This window comes from Xenopus tropicalis, chromosome 5, assembly GCF_000004195.4.
Source record: "Xenopus tropicalis strain Nigerian chromosome 5, UCB_Xtro_10.0, whole genome shotgun sequence".
NCBI classification, from domain to species: domain Eukaryota; kingdom Metazoa; phylum Chordata; class Amphibia; order Anura; family Pipidae; genus Xenopus; species Xenopus tropicalis.
Genome location: NC_030681.2, coordinates 45,488,567 through 45,506,376, shown reverse-complemented (window position 1 = coordinate 45,506,376; position 17,810 = coordinate 45,488,567). Strand labels below are relative to the sequence as shown.

At 38.4% G+C, this 17,810-nt stretch overlaps 1 protein-coding gene across 7 annotated transcripts in view; it reads right to left on the bottom strand.

Moving 5' to 3' along the window:
- Positions 1 to 17,810, bottom strand: part of utrn (utrophin) — a 372,003-nt gene that overhangs the window by 221,480 nt on the left and 132,713 nt on the right. For 5 of the 7 annotated variants that reach the window (XM_012963789.3, XM_004914663.4, XM_031901862.1 and 2 more), the window contains 12 exons: positions 16,595 to 16,756; positions 14,541 to 14,678; positions 12,436 to 12,588; positions 11,697 to 11,861; positions 9,508 to 9,708; positions 6,829 to 7,001; positions 5,387 to 5,537; positions 4,903 to 5,078; positions 4,550 to 4,685; positions 3,164 to 3,313; positions 1,288 to 1,372; positions 433 to 656 (listed from right to left, as the gene is read on the bottom strand). In XM_012963789.3, the coding sequence (XP_012819243.1) occupies positions 433 to 656; positions 1,288 to 1,372; positions 3,164 to 3,313; positions 4,550 to 4,685; positions 4,903 to 5,078; positions 5,387 to 5,537; positions 6,829 to 7,001; positions 9,508 to 9,708; positions 11,697 to 11,861; positions 12,436 to 12,588; positions 14,541 to 14,678; positions 16,595 to 16,756 (1,914 nt within the window). The remainder of the gene's footprint in view (positions 1 to 432; positions 657 to 1,287; positions 1,373 to 3,163; positions 3,314 to 4,549; positions 4,686 to 4,902; positions 5,079 to 5,386; positions 5,538 to 6,828; positions 7,002 to 9,507; positions 9,709 to 11,696; positions 11,862 to 12,435; positions 12,589 to 14,540; positions 14,679 to 16,594; positions 16,757 to 17,810) is intronic. The other 2 variants (XM_031901863.1, XM_031901867.1) reach the window with 2 other exon arrangements.

The window sequence follows — 17,810 nt, the reverse complement described above, 5'->3', positions numbered from 1 at the left end:
CAAATACACAATACATACACAGATTTTATCATTATCTGACCAAAATATTCTAACCTGTCCGATTGACTAAACAACCAATCACCATGGTAAGAAAATTATCGGGATGATAATTCAGAGCCCACACGCGGTCCGAAAATCATACAAACGTAGTTTCTTACAATTATATCCGTGCATGTTTGGCCAGCTTTAATTGTCATAGGACAGGCACCCCATGTGCAAAGACTAAAGTCAGGAAGTGCTCTGGATGGCACTCCAAAAAGCACAAAAAGGAAGGATTCCAACAAAATAATCATGACTATAAGGCACAAAGCAAAAAACAGTCAAACTGTGCCTTTCAGACACGTGCAAACTGTGCCTTTCAGTTGCATGTCTTGTAGCCAACATATAAATAACACTGATTGCAGCTAATACTCTGTGTATCCATGCTATTACCTTCATGCGAGCGATTGTAGTGTTGATTTCTTCAGCATCTCCCACAGTAACTATGTTGGACTTAAGCATTTGGTCAATCAGTGCAAGCCAATCCCCTAGTTCAGTAACAGTCTTGTCCAAATCAGAAGGCGCAGGCAGCTCAAAACCATGTGCTACCAGGCTTGGGACTTCCGAGGCAGAAGATACCAATACCACTTGTTGCACTTGATGGACTGCAGCATAGCCTGTGACAACAGTAACAAAAGCATCAGTATTACACTCAGGCTTGTTAAAAGGAACTTTGTTGTCAGAAATGTTCAGCCTAGGCCACCAGATGAGGCTTAACAACTGCCAGCCTTTGCCAACAAGAAATCTAGAGCACAGATGTCAAACCTATAGATTCTCAAGCCTTGTAAACAAAATCTTCAGTCAGTGATCAGCTGAAAATATTATTATAAATAATAAGTTCTGCTTTATAACCATATATTTTACATTGGAAAATAGAGGTTGGAGATTCCAGTACAAATAAGGTTTCTGTTATCTACTGTACTGTGTTGTCATTTCTCACTATAGAGCACAGCTCCATTAAGGTTTTAAGACCACCTTTCCTCATCCTGCTGTGTATAGGGTGGGATTTCAAGTTTGCTGAAGTACTACCAAGGCAAAAGGTAAATAAAAGTAGCATGCAGAATTAACTACATCATTAACATTTGCTATTTGGGAAAATAATGGAACATAATACATATTAATATGCTGGGGGTACTTGAGTGCTAAAAAGTAATGCCAATGTTTAAAAAAAAAAAAAAAAAAATGCTATGTTTGTAAATATCAAATTTAAAATGGGTGGAATATTGTTAAACAGAAGGTATTTCTTACTAGGTAATGTTGCCTGCTTTGCATAGGATGGATAATACAAACATTCCTGCAGGTCCTTTTCTTTCTCCTGCAATTCTCTTGACACCTGTAATATTAAGAAGAAAAAACTGACACAAAGAGCAAGCATGCAACAGCAGATATGGAGTACTGGCATATAAAACCGAACATGCAAACACTGAACATTGTTTGTTTCACACAGTTTTATTGGTATGTAAATGGCCAGCTGTAGACTAATTGAAGAAAATGTCTAATGAGATGCTACTGTTTACTAATCTGGTGAACATGTAGAAAATTTTCAGCTCCTAATGATATTAGACTATCCTCAATTTCTAGCAATGAGATTATAAACCCAGTTGGAAAAAGAGCTTGCGACCAACCTACAGTGAGTGAGACAATGGCTGCCAAGTCATGATATATATACGGTGTATTATTTTATATATGTATAAACCACCTTACTCATTTATTATATTCTACCATTGCCTAAGTTTGACATAAAACACCGGGGATTACACCTTTATTTCACTGGCAGCCTTGTGATCAAATCAGCATCACCTGCCCTTGAGAACGGAGTGTCTGTGTGCAAGCATCAAAGTTTAAACAGTCTTTGCATATTTCCAATAACATATCAGAGCTGACAGCTTGGCAAACATTTACAGATTAAAAGCAAGTGGCAGAGCAATAAAACTGATAAAGCAAGATCATCTCACTCCTTAAATGCATTTGAAATCTGGGCTCTGGCTGTAAACTCCTGTATTGTTTAAACATGTATTGTTCACATCTTTTAGTTCCTGTATTGTTCACCCCCTGCATTGTTCACAACACAGGTTTAGACTGTAAGCCCCCAAATTGTTCACACCTCAGACTGTAGAAGTAGTGCCAGCATTGTGTCACTTTATGTACTGCCTAACCAATGCTGCCTGTGTTTATACATAGGCAGCATAGGGAAGGCAGAGCATGGCACACACAGGCAGCATAGGGCAGATCATGGCACACACAGGCAGCATAGAGTATGCAGAGTATGGCACACACAAGCAGCATAGGGTAGGCAGAGTAGGGAAGGCCATAGTATGGCACACATAGGAAGGGCAGGTCGAGTCCTGCCCTGTCCTTTAGGTGTTCCAAATGCTACTCAACATATCAAAATGTGACTTGGTCATTTTTTATAAACAATAACTAATAATAATGTATTGCAAATTGAAAGACTGATCAAAATCTAAAGAAGGCACAAAGTTTTTAGCCAGTTTAAACCTACTGGTGTGCCATATAAAGCGATATTAGTGGGAAATAGTGCTGCAGACATGACATAGGTCATGTAATAAAAGCAGGACTAGAATGGAAATCTGTGGATTCTGTTGAATGCCAGAGGAGCTGCTGTAAGATGCCATACAGAGTTACTATTTATTGGGTTGGTGGGAGCTGTTTGGGTCTCATTGTACTTGGGGTAATTTTAGCAACAAATAAGATGCTTGTTTTAAAACCGGTGTCCAGTAAATATTACCTACTGATTTGTCCTTATAGATAATTATCCAGTATCTTTTATTACATAATCGCCAAAGTGTATTCGAGTGGGAGAGAATTTTAAATAGATATATTGGTGGTAAATGTAACCGAATAACATAAGTTCCCAATTATTTGCATGTTTTTTTGACACTATGGACATAAATGAGCATAGAGAATAAAAGTTGCCGGTGATTTGAAACCTTACATATAATATAAACCTGTGCCTTTCTATTTGAGCACAGGCAGCTCAGGCATAAATACTTAATGTGATTAACTCATTTGTATTTAAGCATGAAAATCCTTAAATCTGGCTTGTGTAAGGGCCACTGAGGCCTGCAGCTGGCGGTTAGACAACCTGTATAATGTTATACTGTACCTGTGTCCAGTTCATGTTTATTGTCCTCAGCCTGGAATTAAGTATTTCTCTCTCCTGTGGGCTGATATTCACCCGAGCCATCATGTCAGGCCCACTGTGATTGAGCCAGTCTAGCCTTTCTCTTTGCTTTTCCATCTCTAAAGTGAGAGCCTGAAGAGGGCAGAAGAGTGCTGTAGTTAGGGGAAAACATACAAACACTTGTCTGTGGAGTGTTCTAGGGAAGAACAAAACCACACTTCACAGGGACCATAATGTCAAGAATGTTTCTCAAAAGGATTTTTGGAATCCTTATGCAATTTTTTCCCTTTGAATGCGATTAGGAAAGTAAACATCTGTATTCTGTTTTTTTCATTATAGCAGGAATGTCCTGAATAACAGCCACTGCTGTTGTGGAACAATAGGAAACAACATGGCATCTCCACAAAGCTAAGTGCGAATATGAATCAGCTACTGTTCACTTGCCAGAAGTTCTCTCCAAAGCAGAACAAGATTAATGCACAGCCTTCTACACTAGAATTACCCACTGCTTGCAATAATATATCAAATGCGCACATGATCAATAGAGACAAACTATTTGCTTACCTGGAGATCAGCAAATTTAGAACATTTGCAGATTATTTTTCTATTGAAAAGAAAAAATACTGCAGCCAACACTGATTTAATTTAACCTTTCCTACTAGTGATTGAGCCAATAAATTTTAGTCTTACCACTATGTGTCTCTAGTTTGGCATAATTGCTGAACACACTGTTGTCTATTACCAGTTTTGAAATGGTTTGTTTGCCTTTTTTAAATAAAATGTAAACGTATACAAAACTTGTTGATTAAGTCTTGCACTTAGTTTTTTATTTACATTACGCCGAAAGGGAAAATAAACCCCCCATTTTGACATAAGCTTATTCAGTTGGGTTAAGGTAAAAAAGCTGCATAAACACTATTTGAACTTCCAAAAAAAAATAAAATAAGATTTTTCCAACTTCCCAATGCCCTTTTTGTGAAGTGGTGGGACCTGGGACCCTCTGCATTTCATAGTGGGTGGTTCACAAATACTCTGGAAAGCAGAGGGACTTCAAGTTCCACTTTGAGCCTAACATGATTTGGGAAATAGTTCTTATGATCATGATTCTTTTGAATCTGTGGAGTTATACCTGTATAAATTAAAAAAAACACTTTTTTTTTTAAATTTCAGCTAAAGATTAAGCACCTTCTCTGCATCAGCACAACTGAATGAGCTCATTGTCAAAAAGGGTGTTATATAATGTACCATATAAACTGTGTAAAGGGTATCTGCTTTCATACTTAGGGTAAAGAATTTCTTTGCATTAACCAAAATTTCAGGTTTTTGCCAAAAAAATTTAAAGTACATATTTTGCATTTGAATGATTACCTGTAATTCTTGCAGTCTTTCTTCATTTTCTAGTACAGGCATCCCTTGTGTCACAACTGTTGTTTTTTCCAACCATAGGAGAAATTCATCCATATTTTTGTTAAAATCATTCAATTCTGTATTGTCTGCTTTCAGCCTTGACACAATAAAAACGCAAAATGTAAGAGCGCACACCTTCTATTATAGTAAACAATGCAGGTGCAAAAACACTGGAGAAAAATCCAAAAAAGCAAAAAGTATTTGCACACTCAAAACCAATAAGTAAAAAAATTAATTTATTCAGTACAAAAAAACATATCATGGGCTATACTTGTTATGATGTGTTTTTTTGTATTGAATACATTTTTACATACCTGTTCTGTCGGTCCAACACTTCTGCCTTTATTACATTCCAGCGCTTATTCAGCCCTGCAAGTTTGTCCTGCAGGAATTCTCCATCGGCGGGAGAAAGATGTTGTACAATTCCTTCCCCACTTTGGTTGAGAATGGTAAAACTTAGCTGATAGCTGCTCACAGCTTCCTCAAGCTCCTGCCATGAAAAAGCAGTTTAACTTTCAAACTAGCATATATTCAGCAAACTTTCTGCCTTGACCTCTGCACTGACTCTGCCCATGGCCCACTCGGAATAGAAGTGCAGAAAATTGTTCCATTCTGGGTTTGTGGATGACCATTGTACCAAACTGGGTCATTAATCAGCTAGCAAGGCTAATGTTGATTAGCCAATTATTACCAATTATACAATTTGAATGAAAATCATACTCTATAGCAAATCTGTGTATGTGTAGCAGCAATAAAAACAGCACAGAAGAAATAAGTATATATCATATATATTGTTACCCGTTGATGCAGCTTCGCTTTTCCCAGATCTAAAATTCCGCTAGGCATGGTAGCCTCTGACAGCAAGTTCTCTGCTTCGGTGACCCACTGGGTCAGGTCATTAAGGTCACAATGGAACTGTCGCCATTCTTCAAGCGACCGATCAAAGCGGCTGGAAAACAATGGTGGTAAACAAATTAACAATTAAATATCTTTTTTACACTACATTAGGTATCATTATGAGGCAGACAATTTTCCAGTTGCTTAAGTGCAAATAAAAGAAAACTTAATTCTAAGCAGCTTTGCAATATACATTTGTTACATATTTGTAATGGCTTTTGAGTTATTTGCATATATAATTGCTATTTAAAGCAGTGTGTGTCTGTCCTTTCTATTCTCTGCCCTGTTGGCTCTGGCGTTTGAAATAATGTAACACAAGGCAGCAGATATTACAGACCTGACTTGCTGGCACTTGCAACATTGTTTAAAAAGTAACAACAAGGAGTTCAGCAATTACATTTACAAATAACTTTTAAAGCACTAATAAGTTTTAATAAATTGGGGTTGACGTGTCCTTTCAGTTATGTATCTCGAAAAAACACAATTGTTGTTGGTGGACCACTGTCCTGTGTGTGCCAACAAAAACTATTGGGTGATACAGACGATTCTATTGATCCATGCATCAAGTAACTATCATTGGTCATGGGGACACTATATGGACTATATTGCATCATTGTGCATTTTAGCCTCTCTGATCTATCAGTAATATTCCGATCTGTGGCCTGTCTGACCTGATTGTACTGGAAGCCTTGAATCCTTAATTAGATAATCATGTGACTTGAATCTGCATTAGGCTTAAAGCAGTCATTAATCCATAACAAAGCTTTGGATAAATCAGAAGGGAATTCAGTGTAGTATTTAAGTGCCTTTAATTGGCTTTTTTTGCTGCTCTAAAAAGTGCCCTATATTAGATATATGTCAGATGTAAGTTCTATTTTTTCCCCTCATAAGAATGTGCAAATAGATCACCATTATACATGCTATTATATATAGGTTTCTTACTTTGGTTGTTTGCATGCTTAACATGGGCCCATGGATCCCTTCTAAACACGTCACTTCTAGCGGCACGTGATGTCAAATCAGTAGAAGTGAACCCCTCACCTCCCCCAGCTCTTTTGGCAGAGGCTGGGAGTATTTTTTATTTTTATTATTTTTAAATCTTATTACCAAAGCCACCCGAGGGCCACCCCCCAAAAGCTGCCACCCTCAGGCACAGGCCCTCGGGTGCCTATATAGAAATACAGACCCTGCACATAACAGTGAAAAAGTAGAACTGGTACACAAAAGTAGAAAGTGTAGAAAGTACACAAAAACATAACACTATACATTATATTACAGAGAAGAAGGCTACATGTACTGATAGTCTCCATAGTACATTCTACACACAGGTGCATCACTTTTACCTCTTGCGATCACTATATAATCTGTTGATCCGGTCCCATTCAGCGTTCACTTGAGTCAGTGAGTCTCCTATCTGTATTACCTCAGGGCCTGTGGCTTCCAAAATCACATCTGGCTGTCTCTCATGAATAAATGCAATCTGTTCCCCAATTCTGTCCAGAACATCTTTTATGTTCTAAAAAAAAAAAAAAAAAAATACATTAGTTACCTAGATCTGTAAAAATCTTGGGAAACAATCTTGGCTGTTGAAGGAAAGGTGCTAGATCAATTCAGAGAGAGGAGCAGATCCCACCACATGTGTCCTGGGTGTAGGGACAGAAATAAATACAACCCTCCTGTCACTGTGCACCTAGGGTAGACTTTGGTCAGAAAATGCAAAGTGTTTACTTTTCAAAAGTGAAAGTGTTTTACTTTTCAACTGGTCTTCATGGTTTTATTAGTATTAAAAATGTTACCTTCTTCTGCTGCTCTGCTGCTGCCAGCTTGTAATGTAAAATGCCATCATAATGTCACTGACCCTGGCAGTCAAAAAACTCTGTTGCTTAATAAAGATTCAATTTTATTGTTTCTAACTATTTAGGCCTTGTGTTTCAATACATGCCCTTTTATATCCAAATTCCTATAATTCAAACCACTGCCTCTCCTGTAAGGTTTCAGAGATGTATCAGTCTAAAACTGTTAGAAACCACTAAAAACTGAAAAAAAATTGTTTAAGAAATAGTTTACACTGCTACAGTGACTAGAGGACTCATATATTGAATATCAGAAGGTAGCTTTTTATATGCTGATGCTCAGATATTTGTATGCTAAGTATGATTTGTACATGCTTAGTTCATGTTTGGTTTTTGGCTGAATTATTTGTGGGAGACTTAGTATTTGTCCATATTTTAAAATGATGGATTCTATGGGTGTCTATTTTTCACATATGTAAAATGAATTAATTTCATCTAACTTTGGGGGCAGGCAAGTACAAGAAATTAGTCAAATTGGAATTGAAAATGAAAGGAGGGATTTTGTCTACCGTAAAAACAAAAAAAATGTTGGTAGTTTTTTTTTTTTATAAATGAGTACACATGCCGTCATCTTAGTTCACTATAAAGAAAAACTAAAGCCTAAAAAAGAATATGGCTAGAAATGCTGTATTTTATACACTGAACTTACGGTAACATGCCAGAGGTTCTACCTGTTACTGTAATGGATCCTTCAAAGCTGCATAAAGGAACTGCTCACCTTGAATCTTATAAGCAGCTGCTTTTCCATGCACTGCAAACAGGGCTGGAACTAGGGGTAGGCAGAAGAGGCAGCTGCCTAGGGCGCAACGATTGAGGGGCGCCAGGCAGGAGCCTCTCCTGCCTACCCCTAGTGCTACTTTGTCATTGCCTCCGCCGCTTGTCATTAGTGGCGGAGGCAATGACCGATCTAATCGCCCCGCCCCCCTACACCGCCTCCTGTGCTTTGGCGTGCATGCGCTGTTCGGGGGGGCGGGGAGGTGGGCGGAGTTGGCCGACCGGGTTGCCTAGGGCGCTCGGTCGGCTTGGCCCGCCCCTGACTGCAAATGCTTATTAACCACTGGGCTGCTGTTGCAAAGCTAAGCTTGGGGGTGCTTGGGGATTTTCAAAATCGGAAAGTGAGGTTACATCTGTTTAAGTAGCTAATGCTACAACATTAATCATACATTTAGATGCAGAAAGCGCTGGTTCCTATGCTGCATTGTAAAGCAAAACTTAATTAAATGACTAATAAGCCTTGAATTATGAATTTTATACTGTGTAAGCACTGTATCTTGTGTGTCAGTCTCTAAGCTCAGCCAATTAATAGTAGCCCAGAGCATGTGCTGTGAACCCAAAACATACAGTAAAGTATGTCTAGATTAATTCTTTGTTATAAGAAGTGGTTGCACTCAGTCACGCTACAGGAGTTGGTTGAAAAAAAAAAAAACTGCTTGCACCAGTAACTTGGAAGCACATATAGCACAGCATGCCTTCTGCTCTGCTGCATATTCTTAGAAATAAGCTACAAACACCACTGGCTGCAATGGCTTTTTAAGTAAAAACATTACATCCTACAGTTCTTCGAGTCTGGCTTCCTGGATTGCCACAGAAGCCTGACATTCAAGCTGCAATATTAAAGGGCTGTTTCACCTTTAAGTTAACTTTTAGCATGTCATAGAATGTCCTATTCCTAGCAACTTTGCAATTGGTCTTCATTTTTTATTTATACCAGTTTTTTTTTGCCTTCATTTTCTGCCTCTTTCTAGCTTTTAGATGGGGCTAGATAAACACAATGACCAGTTGCATATTAACACTGAAGATGCAAGCCGTGAAAAAATTGTATTTTATTTGCCCAAGTACATATAAACAAGCAAAACGTTGCTCTTTGCTTGTTTATATGTACTTGGGCAAATAAAATACAATTCTTTCACGGCTTGCATCTTCAGTGTGCTACTGGATTTTTTTGCTGTTGGATATTGACCCCCATGCAAGGTGAGGTTCTTCCAGTATTTGCACCTGATACCCGTTTGGGTAAGTTAACAGAGGGTTGAGCTCCCCAATACTGCTATTGCAGTTGCATATTAACGTCTGCATCACACTAAAAGTTATTTTGAACATGACCATCCCCTTTAAATAAACATTTATACTGATATCTGTTGAGTGATTCTTCATATATGCATGCTGTATTACCTTGAGCGAATCTTCCTGTAGGGGGAAGTTCTCATACTCCCCACTGTTTAGCTCTGGGCCATTCAGCAGCAGCTCAGTATCTGCTATGGAAAGCAAAACCTTGTTTATTTCTACTAAGTAGTCTGAGGAATGCACAGATGGCGTGAAACTTGTGGAATTGAAGGAGCTCACATCCAGGTCCAGGTGGTGGTCGGTTATATCCTATTAAAAAAAATATATATATCAGGAATATCAGGGATATAATCTAAAGTTCCATTTCTGTTACATTAATTTCTCTTACATACTCAGTAACTTATGGCATATCTTAGGGGCTCATTTACTAACGTTTGCATTTTTTTTTCCATTTTTAGTGCTAAAAAATTCACAGATTATACCAATTACACAAAAACTCAAAAAATTTGTAATTTAAGAAGCAAAAAAAACAAAACAAAAAAAACAAGGACAAAACTTCATCATCTAAAAGCAGCTGAGGTCATGAAGTTTGTAAGCGCACAAAAATTCTTAGGAAAATTAAGGTTTTTGTGGGGTTTTTTTTTTTTTCATTTTTGTTCCAAATTTTGATTTGTTTGTGCTGTTTATATTAAGATCTTTTAATAAATGACTAGACATTTGTGGTTTTAGTGGAAATTAGTTTTATCATGGTTTCTAAGGGCAGGGAAATAAATCTTGCTATTGCAGGCGTCTAATCTCCCCAACATGCCATCCCACTGGCAAGAATGTAAATCGCAGGTGGGGTGGCATACGCCGTACTTCAGTTTTTCGAAGTCGCCCAAAGTTTCCTTGCGAGTAAACTCCAGGAGACAGAGAAACCGAAGCAACGCATATGCCATCCCACCAACAATTTACATTCTTGCCAGTGGGATGGCATGTTGGGGAGATGAATTGCCTGCAATAGTGAAGATTTATTGCGGGCAACTAATCTCGCCATGTGCCACTGCCCTAAGACTAAAGCCCCACAAAGAGATTAGTTGCCACAGGCGATTATCTCTCTCCCGAAATGCTACTCTACTGGCAACTAAGTGAATTGCAGGTGAAAAGGCATATGCGTTGCTTCACAGGCAACTAATCTCTCCTTGAGGGCATTAGCCTAATACCAATAAAATCAAAAAGTTGATAAATCAACCCCATATTGTGTGCATGGAACTTTCTATCTCTCTGCATATTTACATTTTCTTTTATAGCCTGCCTCTCCACAGACATCAATGTAACAGCACCTCTAGGGGTGATTTATAGCTGGTGATAAAGCTGACTGCCAAACATGCCCCAGTAGAGAATGTAAAACCAGCATTATCATTGCTATGTATAAAAAGCAAATAAGCAAAGAAGGAATGTCCTATACACATATACATTGTAATAGACTGCTCTCATACATTAATATCTATTTAAGAGTAAGTAAATTGAAAATGAGCATCAGCGAAGAGTGTTTGTTTTTAGCTCAGTTATATTGAAATGACTTGTGCTATGTTAATGCAGCTTATTCCCTTTGTGATATGTGCTAAACTCTGAGATTACAAGTTTTTGTCTTCCGCTTTAAATTCAATTTGTTATTTAAAATCATCCACTACAAGTCAAAGGATTCCCCAAGCAATTACCCCTGGATCTTAGACAGCTTATGTTTTAACCACTTTCATGTCAAGTTGTACTCAAAGTGTTCAGCATAGGGGTTTCCCTGGTTCTCTACATGTAAGAAACATGAAAGGAAAGAGCAACCAGTGCTTCTCTATCTCATATTTATTACATGTGGGGAACCAGGTACACAATTGACTGATGCAAAATTGCCTCCAAAATTAAGACAAGCAGCAACACATCCCTAAAGTGAGAAGTGTATTTGCCAGGAAAAAAAATGCAAAACAGCAATTAATGTGCAGCTCTACATACAAAATGTTTTTAAGAAAAGTTTCACTCCATGAAAAAACATGGTGCAGGCCAAAAAAAGGCACGGGATTCAATAGACAGCTTTCAGACAAAATCAAAACATAACAGTCAAGGTTTAGGTCTTAAAATTGTTCAAAGATGTAGTAAGGTTTTCCTGTTGGGGAAATGGATTTGCAACTACCAACACTGGTGAGCAATTGCAAATATGCTCTGTAGGAAACTACTATTCCCAGAATAATAGAAGCAGTGCCAATCATTTTAACGTGTTGTTAGATGTGCTTTGAGAAGTCTTTATATTTCCACAGGGCACTCACTAGGTTAGGATGCTGAGCTCCCAGGTAAAGAGCAAACTGCTTTTCAATCTCTTCCCAGCGCTGCTTGACTTTATCTCCATCTACCTCATCATGCTGCGATGCTTCATTCTTCTTCTGCAGAGCAACAAACTCTTCTCTGTGTTCCTCCAGTTCTTGCAATAGCTCCTGCCAACACATGCACAACCTTTTAAAATCATTGCGCACCAGAGCACACCATTTTATAAACAGAGAGCAGCTCTCATTACATTGTTTTTCAACCAGACAAAATTAAGCCTAAACATAAAATGCAATATTATGTTTATTCATCAGTGTCTTCGTCTTGCATCTATTGATTGTTTGATAAAATAAGAGTAGTATTTGTTAGAGCCAGACAAAAGGTGAAAAGAGATGGATATCAGAAACTTAGGGCAGGTGGGGGTGCGACCACTGAAGTGGTTTTGCATTGAGTTACAAGCACCCGCAAGCTTTTCATGGCATTTCCCATAGTTATCAGTTTGGACGGCTGTGATCCTTAATTCTTTAGGTTGCCAATACTTGTAATGGGTGGTCCCATGGTCCTAAAAGCTGCTGTTAGTCCAGCAGCTATTTGTTTTATTTTGCATTACATTCACATGAGCCTAAAACTAAGATGAGCTGGTCTAGGTCATACAATTCAGAGTTAATGGTGTGCGGGACACAAAATGCATCAAATTGTCTTCAGAATATCTCTTGCTATATTCTACCATGAAGTATTTCTCACTTGTAGTTTTTGGTCATCTTCTGCCTCGTGGAGACCAGACAGACGGTGTTCTGTCTCATTCATCCAGTTAAACAACCTGCTCTTCTCCTGCTCAACATGAACCGACACTGGGAGGAGCTTCTCTTCCTGCCTTCTTCTTACTGCTCGCAGTTCCTGCCATAACAAAAGAAATAATGGGTGTAAATAAATAAGTCTCTTAGAGCAGGAACAATATCCTTATGCACAGCTATGAGCTGCACCTCTTCAGTGTCCAAATAGCTGGTAGGCAGGTAGCAGCAGAGTAGGAGGGCTTATAGGAACAGTAAAACCAAAATATTAAAGTGCATCAAAGTAATCAATGCAGAGGCTAAGGAGAAAGAATATAAACATCTAAAAGGAGCTCTGAAAACTTGTGGGTACCCAGACTGGGCCTTCATCAAAACCAAATCAAAGACCAACAGAAAGACCAGACCTACAAACAGAAGGGAGGAACACAGCAGGTGAAACAACATAGTCATCCCATATGTTGCTGGAACATCGGAAAAACTTAGGCGAATTTTCAACAAACATCGCATTCCTGTGTTTTTCAAACCCAGCAACACCCTGAGACAAAAGCTGGTGCACCCGAAAGACCCAACACCCAAGCACATGAAAAGTAATGTGGTCTATGCTGTCCAGTGTAGTGAAGAGTGCTCAGACTTATACATTGGGGAGACAAAACAACCTCTCTGTAAGAGAATGGCCCAACATAGGCGGGCAAACTCCTCAGGACAAGACTCAGCAGTCTATCTACACCTCAAAGAAAAAGGTCACTCTTTTGAGGACAGTAACGTGCATATTTTGGACCGAGAGGACAGATGGTTTGAAAGAGGTGTGAAAGAGGCCATTTATGCCAACCTGGAAAAAACCATCCCTGAACAGAGGAGGGGGCCTGAGACACCGCTTGTCACCAACATACAATGGCGCGTTGACATCCTTACCCCGGCAGTTTCACAACAGTTCACACTTCCAGTCATGTACTTTGAAGGATTAACACCTTCATCAATGAGAATCTTGGTACCATTGTGATTGGATCATACCTTCTTACACCTGTCAGTTTCAGCTAACACCTAACTGAACAAGTTCAATGGAACCATTGTGATTGGATGTCTGTGACATCAAGAGTTTAAATACCGGGGAATTCCCTACCAGTCATTTGAACTGAAGAAGCCACTCGGATGAGTGGTGAAACGTTTTCAAGAAAAACTCAGAAAAGTCCAGTTGTTTTAGACTTAATTCTACTAGATACTGTAAATCAATATATTATGTACTATTGCTCTGTACTATTAAAAGTCATGTTTGCTATAGAAACACTACCATAGTTTATATAAACAAAGCTGCTATGTATCCATGGGGGCAGCCATTCAAATTGAAAAAAGGCACAGGTTACACAGCAGATAACAGATATGTTACTTATAATGCCTATACTATGTGCTTCCATACCCCAGTCCTCTTTTCTCAAGTCCAACGGTTAGGCTTTCAAACTGGGCTGGGGTTGTGCAAGGTTTATATAAGCACTTCAGCTTTTTTAGAGCCTTATGCACTGCACTACTATGTATGAAATTAAAATGCACAAGCTTTAGAGAGATAAGGTCTTGAGTTTGGACCCTCAAGGTAAAAATATGCTTTAAGTAGAAGAAACAGAAGAGAAAAGTGGGGGTATTTCTGCAGCTCTCCACCTTGCCACAAACTTATCTGTTTCACTGGTCACAACTAGGCAGTGTGTTGAATTCCAAAGTGGGAGTTAAAGTCATTATGTATTATACTTATCGATGCTGCTCTAGCATTTTCAGCAACTAAAGAGAAAGTGGCGTGCTGAAATCATGTCCTCCTCAGGAAATGTTCTTATAAAGATTCAACTTCTACTTTACTGGTCCACTAGTTAGTCAAAATAGGGCCACTGACCTACCCACAGTAATTCCATTTTTGTAATGGAAGAGAGATGCTTTTCCCCATGGTATATTGGATGTTGACCTGTGGCTATCTAACATATTGGAAACTACAAGTTCCAGCATAGCTCAGCTGAGGATGCTCATGCACAGGAGTTGTAGTTTAGGAATATGAAACACTGTTAAGCCTCTAAAGACCTTCACATTTCTGTATCTGGTCTGTAAAAGCAGCAGCTCCAGACGGAGTTTCTCTCTCTTGTTGTCTTCCATTGGTAGCTGTAAGAGTTGCTCTCCTTTCTGCAGGACTTCCTCAATGCGAGCCTTCTCCTCATCGATCTAAACAAACAAAATAAAGAAGCTTGGGTACAGGTGAAATGATAAATATTGGCACATTCAGTAACAGGACTAATGACAGTTTACTATCACAGTATTATATTTTCACATATTTTGATCCTTTATTTAAAGGGGTGGTTCACCTTCACGTTAACTTTTAGTATGTTATAGCATTGTCTATTCTTAATGTTTCGATTGGTCTTAATTTTTTATTACTTTTTTCAGCTTTCAAATGGGGGTCACTGATCTCGACAGCCCATTTCTCCATGAGACTACAATTTTATTGTTTTTGTTACTTTTTTTGGACCCTGGCAACCACATAGCTGCTGAAATTTCAAAGTAGAGAACTGCTAAATGAAAAGCTAAATAATTCAAAAACTGCAAAAAGTAATAAAAAATGAAGACCAACTGCAAACGGTCTCAAAATATCACTCTCTACATCATACTAAGAGTTAACTTAATAGTGAACAACCCCTGCATGTATTCTGTTACATTCCATTAACTGTAATGGAAATCATCTCTGTCTGCTAGATCTATCCACCTCGATAATACTGTGCAATGAAATCTGCATCTTTTTCCGTGCAGAACCCAAGCTGGTATGCCCAGTGAAGAAACTCAATATTTGGAAAGTTGGGTGCATCACAAGTCGACTAACACTTCCAAAGGTAAAATGGCACCTATTACACTTACAAAAACTGCTAAATATTTGAAATATACAGGTATGGGACCTGTTATCCAGAATGCCCTGGACCTGGGTTGTTTTTTTTTTTTTTTATAAAGAGGTCTTTCTGTAATTGGGATCTCCATACCTTAAAAAGCATTCCAACATTAAATAAACCCAATCCAATTATTTTGCCTCCAAATAAGGAATAATTTTATTTGGCAATCAAGGCATTGTTTTATCATTACAGAGAAAAAAGAAAATTTTAAATATTTGAATTATCTGATTAAAATGGAGCCTATTACTCCTGTAATTTGGAGCTTTCTTAATAATGGGTTTCTAGAGAATGGACCCAACACCTGTACTTGCAGCATTACAATGACAAGCTTAATCCCTGTGCCAAATCTTGGAATCCATACAAACCAGTGTGCTCTCAGGCAGCAGTACATTCTACCTGCTGTTTAGTTGGTATGTATGGGTATGGGTAGAAGTAGGGAATACTTTTCACCAATTCTCACATTACCCCTTTACAGAATTCTTGAATGCCTTATCTGTTACTAAGCTAGCAAATTAGGCCACAAATACTTAGAGCAGTAGGGAGTAGGGAGCCCATATTACAAAAAAAGCCTGTAGCCTTGTTGTTAAGTGGCCCAATCTGCTTTTATCAACAGAGAAGTGGCTGCGGCTAACCACAACCGGAGTTATCCCTCAAGATGAATCTAAACATAACATGAAAGATCCCGGCTGAAGATCCTGGTGTACATAAATATTTATATAAATCCCAGAAGCACAATCTGAAGGGAATATATGTCCTATTTCTAACATGGCCTTTCTACTACTAATACACATGAGCATATATTACTGTGCACAGTTTCCTCTTTGCATAATGTTACATGCATGCATACCTTATTTCTTACATTTTTTTGTAATTGTCTTGTTACATTTATTAAAAGATGCAAAATCACTGCAATGTTTTAGTAAAAAAAACATTCAAATTTTAGTTTAAGGTCACCAAAAATACACACAAAAACATGCCAACATATAAAAACATGAAGCAGGACATACAATTTTAGAGATTTAATATTAAGTAGGTCTGTATTTTTTGCATTTGTTTTAAGAAAACGTAGCACTTTCATTTATTCCTTTTACTTTTGAAGTAACAGGCAACTTCCACCCAAAGGACTTTCATTTGGAAGTGATTTTACCATGTGAAGATTTTTAACATGTGAACATGGAGTCAAGTAACCGATTTATTCACCTTTTCATTGTCATCTGTTGACTGGGAAAGCCTCTCCACTATTTCCTGAACATCACGGAGGTCGCCTTCAAACGTGTCCAGTTCTGCCGCAGAGATGTCTGCACTGACAGACTCCTGTACTGTAGCAGCTGCTGGTGTCAGCGGCTCATGGCTCATCAGCATCTAAACATAAGATACAACTGGCCTTTCATTTTCCCATCTAGAGAGCAGGAAGTCACATAGGTTCTGCAATGTATGCAATCTGTAGCCCACACTAGTTGGCCTCTAGTTTGTCAGACAGTTTACATTCAAGAACTAGACTTCAAATACATATGCTACCATGGCCCATATCTTTTCTTTTCTTGCCAATACTATAGATAATCAATATTTATCCTTATGTATTTTTCCTTAAAGAACACACAAAATAATCAGTAAACTGCCTCTTTAAACACCTGCCCCTAGTTCAAAGGTTAGAAGTAAGGCTACAGCATCCTTTTATTCACTTAGGATTCCTTGTCCTCCTCTTACCCACTTGGTCCCCTCCCTCAGGTATTCTACTGAGCATGTTCAGTTCTTCTTAACTCAGGTTACCAAACACTCCCTCCAGTCTAGCAGCCAATGAAGAGATGACACTGCTAGTCTCCATAGAAACTCTACTCTATCTGTGCACACCTCCTCTCCTATATTTTATTAACCATTACGGTGCTCAATCCAAGCAGGACAGTTTATTAAAGTAATTTCTGCCTTTGTAAGCCTGCATGAACTTTACAGCACACGTGTTGTTTGCAGGTGTAAATGCAATTGACGATGTCACAGGGAAAATTGCTGCCGGGCGGAAAGCTGCTATTTGTCGTAGGAAAATTTAATGGTGCGGTTTGTGAGGAGGAGATGTGCCCACCTTATGTACATGGTAGGAAAATATAGGGTTTATCCCTTTAAACAGATTCATTCTGGAACATATTGTCCGTGCTGACATGTTATACACATGACATTAGCTGCTATCATGGTTTTTGTTTTCTCCATAAAATAAAATTTAAATTTTGTTGCACACTTAAATTTGCACTGGTCCAGTTACCCATTATAACCAGTAATTAACTTGTTATAAAAACATGAGTCCATCAGAGACTGGTGCTTCTGAGACAAGCCCTTAGGAATGTTGCCTACCCTGGTACATTCTATAAGTTATACACTCCTTAAAACACCAATTATTACTAGTGTTTTTTTTGAGCCAAATTAT